Source organism: Protobothrops mucrosquamatus, unplaced genomic scaffold, assembly GCF_001527695.2.
Source record: "Protobothrops mucrosquamatus isolate PMUCROS unplaced genomic scaffold, P.Mucros_1.0 scaffold857, whole genome shotgun sequence".
Lineage (NCBI taxonomy): Eukaryota > Metazoa > Chordata > Lepidosauria > Squamata > Viperidae > Protobothrops > Protobothrops mucrosquamatus.
Genome location: NW_015387112.1, coordinates 51306 through 59378, shown reverse-complemented (window position 1 = coordinate 59378; position 8073 = coordinate 51306). Strand labels below are relative to the sequence as shown.

The window sequence follows — 8073 nt, the reverse complement described above, 5'->3', positions numbered from 1 at the left end:
CTGACCTAGGGTGAATTTTAAATAGGGATAATTTTTAATGATTTTAAATAGTCACAGCCACTAATATTTGGGTTTTAATTGGTTTTTAGAAGGGGTAATTTTGTATATTGTTTTAACATGCTGTGAGCCGCCCTGAGTCCCATGGGGAGAAGGGCGGCATATAAATTTTGTAAAATAAAATAAAAAAATTTTGTAAAATAAAGTAATGCCCCTGGAAACTAAAAAAAGGATTCTCATTTTACATCAAATACTAAGGCTGAAAACAACATCCCTCTAGAATCTTTTGCTTTTCAAAGGGACTGGATGACGTTGTTTCCTGCAAATATATTCTCAAACTGGCCCATTTCCCTGCATCACCTACTGGCAACATGAGCATTGTTCCAGGAGGTCCACGTAGCCCGTCAGCTCCTGGAAGACCTGGATGTCCTGGTGGTCCCTGTGCAAAAGTAAGTAAGATACCTCTGACAATCATTCTTGAGAAACATTGGGCTAAAAGAAAGCAAAGTCAAGCTGGGGCTTGTCAAAGAGATACACTGAAGGAGCACATGCCGGCAATTCCTTATTCCCCACACCCACCGTTTTCAGAGAGGATGAAAAAACCCCAGGGGGAAAATCGAAGAGACTATCATTTTTTTTGAACCATATCATGATTTCCTTACCTGCTCGCCAGGATCTCCTGGAAATCCTGGTGGCCCTGGTGATCCCATGGGACCCGTCTCTCCCTGGGAAATGATGCAGCAGAAAATTAAGATAAATGAAGAAAAGCTCACACACAATTCCTTTTTTAAAATAGAAACATCACGACACACTATTATCCAAGTCCAGCTTTGTATCAAATGTATCTAATAGCAACAATATCATGCCTGACTGTTCCAAAAATCAGGCTGCAGGCACAGTTCCCTTTTCCTCCCTATGAGTAACAGGAAAAAGACCACATAAAGCACCTAAATACTAACATCAATCATTAGTCTGCTTCTGCAGATGTACTTGGATTATACCTTTTTTGCAAAACTCTGTACTTCTCGACTAAAATTTCAAATACATATGGCATGTTTTATGAGAAATCTACCAATAAGCAACAAATGGTAACAGGTCCTTATTGAAGAAAGAAGTACTCAACTCTAATTCCTCCAAGGCTGTTTTTTTTTTACTCCATCTAATCTGTTTGCTTACTTTCTTATAATGAGTTTAAATGGAGTGACAGTTGGACTTTTCACTCTATAGAAGTTGAAAATTGATTATAGGAAGGCAATATTGGGGAAGTAAGTTAAGAAGTATTTAAAAGATCTATGATCAGAATACCAGTTGATCTTTGACAGACTGATAAAAAGACTCCCAACTTCTTATAATTTCTTTTCTCGAAAATGAGCTGTTGAAATAAAGGTTTCTTAAGTTTCCAGGAGTCAACAGTTTGAGGGCTGTAACTCAGTTCAGTTCAAGAAATAGGTATCTAATTTCCAAATACACTAATTTTTATATTTTCTTGCAACTGCCTGGCAAAACAAAACAGAGAGAAGAATATTGTTACTTTCGTGCTAAAATATCGGGGTGGGAGGAATCACAGAAATATTCACATTCCCATGAAATGTACTGAGCGTTTTGGGGCAAATCAATTATCATGCACGAACTGCACACTTCAGTGGGTCATGTTCATGGGAGTAATCATGCTACATGAAGTTCAAATGTATCTTTTTGCCTGCATACACCCTGATTGTATTTGGGACTTACTCCAAGCCCTGCGAGCAGGTTTACTGTATATTAAATATATTTTCAAACATCTGTGACTGAGACAAAATCCTACAGAGAAGGGCCAATCAACTCTCTCAAGACATTCCTGTGATTTTGTTTCTCCCATCTAAGGACACATAGGGGAAAGGCAGAAAAAGGAGCAGAAAGACATGAAGAAAAATCTATTCCTAATCCTATATAATAGCATCAACCTGGATTGTGCTGTTGCAAATCATCTCTCCCTGCCCAGAAGGTGGGGGGAAAGCCAGGAGCCAGCAAGAAGGTGACCACCTCCTAAATAACTTTGGGAAATAACTAAATAATTGGCTGGGAAAACTGATGACACCACACTTATTATGTCTCTTACCTGTGGTCCTCGATATCCAGCTGGCCCTTCAAAAATCATACCCTGCAAGAAAAAGAAAGGGGAAAGATTCAATAACCCTGAACTGGTTCTGAAGGGAAGGGGTGACTCTGTGGCCTGTGAATATTCACAAAATTACATAGTGAATATAGTTGCCTCTAAGCACTGAAATAAGTTCACACACTTGTAAAAAGGATAAGGGAAATGCTAATGATTCTTTAATACCTGAGGAATAAACCACTTGCATGCTTATGATTAAATGTTCTGCACAAGTAACAAGCTTGTAGACATCCTTGTTGAATGTATAAAAAAATAGGTAGCTAATTGTTGCATTATTAGATCACCTGTACCTGTGAGATATTATTATGATATATGCCAGTGATTCTGGGGCATAATTAAGCTAACAATCCCCAGAAGGGGAAAACTATATTGTGATCTATACTTTTCAGAGGGAAAACCCAGCATATCACAGCTAATAATAAAGCATATACAACATTCAATTAAGATCCAGAAACCAATCTGTGAATACAATAAAGAAACAGATTTTCCATTCTCATATATTTGTAAATGTTTAGTTTTGTATTTGTCTGCAAGATTTTTGTCCTCATACAAGATCCAATTCTCCATTTCAAGTTTCCAGAGAATATTGCTAGTATCATCTCTCAACTGTCTGACAACCACTAGAATTTTGGATATTTATCCTTCCAAGAATCAAAACTGAATTGACCACAAACCCCAAACCACCATTTGGTGGTGAAATTAAGTCTCCAAACAGACTGATGGATCTTGGCAAAGCCAGGACAGAAAACATATTTTACTCACAGGTTCAATAACCGCTGCCTCCCCTTTCTGTCCCTTCAGATTTGGTTGCTGCTACAGACACAAAGAAAATAAATAATCACCACAAGGTCTAGTAGTTATGATAACGTTACAATTTGCATTGTAGATGGAGAGGATCTCCTAAAGTAGAGGAGACTGAACAGAAGAAATTCAAGATGATTGTTTCTTCAATCTGATTTACTGAGCCACAAATCTTATGCCATCTACTATTCAAACAGAAACAAGTTACTGTACCTTAAAATGAAGGTGGATTTGATTCTGGACTATGTGAGTTGTTGGAAGGAAGTGTGGGATTTTTCTAAGTTGACTGACTGTGAGAACTGGCACTGAGGGCTAGCTGTTGCTTAGATAGAATGTGATCTCCAGTGACCTCTCCTGTAAAGGGAGCTATCCCACACTTCTCCAGACTTAATGCATGGTGAGTGAAATAGGAGCAAATAAATGGCTTAATATCTCCAGACATTGGAAACAAGTTCAAGAACTGAGTTTCCATGAGTTGGTCATTGGAGCAAACCCAACTCCAAAGGCATAGGGCAAGAGACCAAAGGCAAAATAGCATCAAATCAAACAAAGGAATAAAATTAATTAAAATCCCCTCATCTGAGTCCTGAGCACCTATGAATTAAATCTTACTGTGTTTTCTTTTATCACTAACAGCCCTGAGCAAAAAGATCCTAGAAGACTGGATTTTTTAAAAACAATATTTATTGTGTTTTAATTTACAATGTTTCCATGTTTTGATCTGAACTAGGTGGCAGCACAGAGGCAATTTTGACGGATCTTAAGAAGCTGAGCCAGGCTGGATGTGATTAGTACCAATAGGAATTATCAGGGCTATTGGCTGGGCTGGAAAGTCCCCGCCCCCAGAATCCAAGAAGAAGGCAGCAGCAAACATGTTTTCTTTCTTCATAGCCATCTAAGTGCTGAAAGTTATGTTTGACTTGACAGAAATTCTTGATGTTGCTCAAAAGCAATTTCTTAGTCCAAAAGATGGAACTGAAATCCTTGCCATGAGAAATAATGCACCCTGGGAATATGTGATGCACAGTGGATTCTGGACTGAGTCAGAAGACTCAGAAGAGAGGGCAAGTCAAACTTGGTTTAAATGCCAACTTTCCATCCCAGCCTGGTGGCAATTAGCCATTGGGAAAAGAGTGGGTGAGGCATAGGGGCAACAAGACATTCATACATATTTTTGATTAATGTCATACAAGTTTCAGTGCTCCTAGGTTCCAAACAAAAATAGGGCACTCTTGGCAAATATTTAGGTGGAGACAGGCATATCCTTCTAAGCAGCAGCAGAGCCAGAATTTCTTCTCTTTAAACACATAGCATTCTCTTTTTAAAATAAGTAGGTTCCATGGGAAATAGTTTGGCATGTTTGGAGCATCCTGGACGTGAGAGACAACTGAAAATATGTCTTGGGCACTAACACGCCTCCTCATCTTCATTCTACTCATTAAAATATATTTGTGACTTTTTTAATATAAAGAGAGATTGTGGTTGTAAGTGTATATATAGGGGATTAACAAACCCAGCCTGATGTGCAGTTGGAAGCATGACTGAAAGTAGATTCAGCTTCTTTAATGGGCTCAGCTCATAAGTTGCATCTCACTTCATCAGATGCACAGACTGGCTAGACTGCTGTAGGATTTAAACTGGAGTGAGGAGGGGGCAAGACAGCATGGTTACGCAGATGGGTTAAATGAGAGGCAGATTATAAAGACATTGTAGCTCTGTTGGTGAACTACCACCTTTTGCTATTCCATCTTCTCATGGATTTCAGATGAGACTTTGGGTCTTGACCCTCAACAATCAGTGCAGCTGAGGGTCATGGCCTAACAATGAAGCAACAGTAGGAGCTTATGAGGGAGTGCAAATCAGGAGCAATTTATGTCCAGGAATGCCAGCCTCATTGATAAGATTCTCTTTGCCTTGGCAATGAGAAGAGCGTTAAGTTTGTTCTCAGATTTTACTGTTATTTTCAAGAGACTGTACAATCAGTATTTTTAATACAAGTGAGATAGGTCCTTTCCTCCCTTATTCTAAAGTTTAAAGTGTTTAAATGGTATCTCTCCTTTGCAAGATTATCTTTTAATTAGAATTGTAATACTTGCGTTCCAGCTGGTTAAACCTCAGTTATGTTTTTGAACTTATACAATCAAAAACAAGCACCACTGAGTAAAATTGAGCTCGATTCCAAATAAGGAATGCATTATTTGAATGAAATGAGATTATTTTCTGCAGTGCTCAGATTGTTACTCATTGCTTAGAGAAATGTTTGTAAAGTTGCTACCTCGGGAAATAGGATGGTGGCTTCAATGTGCTCAGCTGGATCATACCGCTCTGCTTCACTGGCCCCTCGTTGGTCATAGTAGTCCTCGTAATCTTTATTGTCAAGTCTCTCGTCAAATGCTCTGTAAGTGACACTGGCATTCAATTCTGTATTCTCATTGATTAAATACTCTTCTCCAAGAAGGTCCTGTTGGGATTAGAAAAGGGGATATGAAGTACAGCAGATGTATTCAGCGACAATTACTTTTCACACTATTAGCCTCTTCCTGTAGGTGACTCTTTCTCCCCTACCATTACATTCTGTTTTCCTTTAAAAGAAAAGAAACTTTGTTCACTGAATCCTGTTTGGGCCTGCAGATATGCATATTCTAGAACAGGGGTAGTCAACCTTGGCTCTTTTATGACTCGTGGACTTCAACTCCCAGAATTCCTGAGCCAGCTCAGGAATTCTGGGAGTTGAAGTCCACGAGTCATAAAAGAGCCAAGGTTGATTACCCCTGTTCTAGAATTTAGGTAATGATTTTGTGTGGGCCGCAGCCTTTAATATGCATGTTCCTGTCCTGAACATATCAACAGACTTTTGGTTTTTCATATGTATACATATATGTCTGGTTTCCATTATGACTGGATCTAATAAATTATGGAAATGGTTATATGTAGCTTCTGATTAGGAGGGGTGGGGAACATGAACCAAAGGTTCAATCCAGTGGATTTTCTTCCCCTGACAAAGCTAGGTATTAAACAGTTGGAGGACAACTGAAAAAGCTATGGATTTGCATGACAGTAATGTTATGAGGGAAGTAGTAATTTATTCCCGTTTCAATTTTTAAGAGATAACAGCAAGGTTTAGACTTTGGGGAATTTTGTTTCTATTTTATATCATTTCCTTTATCGTTGTTCTACTTCGTTTACCAGAACCTCAAGATCCACCAACTGAAACAAGAATATATATACATAGAATCAAAGTAGCTTTAATTAATTAAAGCAACTTGAGATTTTCTTTGTATCCCAGAAATGAATCCAAGTCTTACTCTCTTCCCATTTTCATCATTTCAGCCATACTGTGTATTTTAGAATAATTCCTCAAATTATTTAAGCCACAATCCAGATCATACCTAAAATCTTAATCCAATTTTAAAAGCCTAGTAAGGTCTCTCCCAAACAGAGAATGAAGGTAAATCTTAAGGAGTAGATTCCATAATTCTGAAGAAGTGTAGATAAACAAATGGAAGTTCAATGTCTTAAATTCAAATCATATAAAGATCTACCAGTAGATCCCAGACTATTACCCTCCCACTTCTGTTCTATCCTAAACTAGATTTACACTTCCAATGCATAAGAATTAAATTACTGTTTTACTTCTTCATTTTTGCCACACACTGAGAGGGAAAAGGCAGCTGAATGATTTCTGTCCCAGACAGTAATACTTACACTGTACCCTAGAAATGTCAACATTATTTCTTACAATTATCCCATGGGAAATTACTGCAGCATACAGTTGGATTTTCCCAGCAGTAATTTAATCACCAAATTGCTACTAGTTATGTGCAACCCCTACTGAGATTAGAGTATGTCCAGTTATTCTTTCAACAGTGAGGTCCTGAAAGTACCTTCCATTCAGCATTTTCAACAATCCGACAAGGGTTATTATACACTCTTTTGAGAATTTTAATGAAAAGGTTAGAATTGAAACTATATGAGGGGTGGAGAACCTGAGACTGATGTCACTGAACTTTAATTAGAGCATGATGTAGGAATCCCAGGTACAATTTTGCTCAGCATACATCTTGGGTGGCTGGAAACAAATAGCTTCCATCTCCAAGATTTTAATGAAAACAATTGTAATGTTAGGCAAAAAAAATAATATGTGCCATAGTTTCTCTGGGACTATGGTACCTCTTATTAGGAGTGGATACAACTGAACACACCCAAAAGTCAAAATATGACCACATATAAAATACATAAATATATTGGCTGTAACAGGATTGGTTAGAATAGTTTTAGGGTAACTTCTGATCATGGATAACTTTCTTCAGACTACAATCCATTACTAGATAAGGTCAAAGCCATAAACATCCTCAATTTACATTCAAAAGAAGATGCTTCTCTGTCCTGCAACCAAAGTAAAGTAAAAATAGAAAGATTTTGGATGTCTCAGAAACACCAGCCTCTTATCCCAATTGCCTTCTTTATACATTGTGCTAGCGCCATCCTTCACTGACTGCTGTTCTCCCTTCTTGACCATTTCTCCCATTAAAGTCCGCTATTGGTCCCAATGAGTGCCCCAAAGAGCCACACTAATCAGGTTCCAGGATGGGTGCAGGTTTTTGGTATGGCAGACTGTTGTAAGTTTTACTCTAGGCCAGGGATGTCAAACTGCCGGCCCGCGGGCTGGATGCATCAGAGCAAAATCGCGCCCACCCCATTGCCGGCAATGGAAAAAAAGTCACGATATGTCGTAACACGTCACATGACATTGCGAGTTTGACACCCCTGCTCTAGGCATTCTTCAGGGACAGCAACTATTCTGAAGAACTTGCAGTCCCCGATGCTTTTCTCCAATTAGTATTCAAAGCAAAATATTGAAGAAGTTGGGGCAGCTCTTGAGAATGGCTCTCTGTCCATCATGGTGCCTTGTATGAGGACTCTGAAAAGGAAGGTGCTAGAGAAGGCAATCCTTTTGCAAATGCTAAACTCTTAGCTATTGTGAACAGCTGCCAGAACAAACAAGACATTGCACAACATACTGCTATAGACAGTAGCTTGGGAGGACAATAGGTAGGGACTTGGTCCAAATCCAAATCCTTCCCTGATCTGAGTAGACTACAGCTTTGTATCTAAAGGTA

General features: G+C 38.6%; 1 protein-coding gene across 1 annotated transcript in view; it reads right to left on the bottom strand.

The window, feature by feature from the left end:
- The window catches only part of LOC107290209 (collagen alpha-1(XI) chain-like), a 124777-nt gene that overhangs the window by 71420 nt on the left and 45284 nt on the right, over positions 1 to 8073 (bottom strand). Inside the window, exons 8-12 of the mRNA XM_029284705.1 lie at positions 5229 to 5414; positions 2915 to 2962; positions 2096 to 2137; positions 660 to 722; positions 362 to 436 (exon numbers count right to left, since the gene is read on the bottom strand). Of these exons, the coding sequence (XP_029140538.1) occupies positions 362 to 436; positions 660 to 722; positions 2096 to 2137; positions 2915 to 2962; positions 5229 to 5414 (414 nt within the window). The remainder of the gene's footprint in view (positions 1 to 361; positions 437 to 659; positions 723 to 2095; positions 2138 to 2914; positions 2963 to 5228; positions 5415 to 8073) is intronic.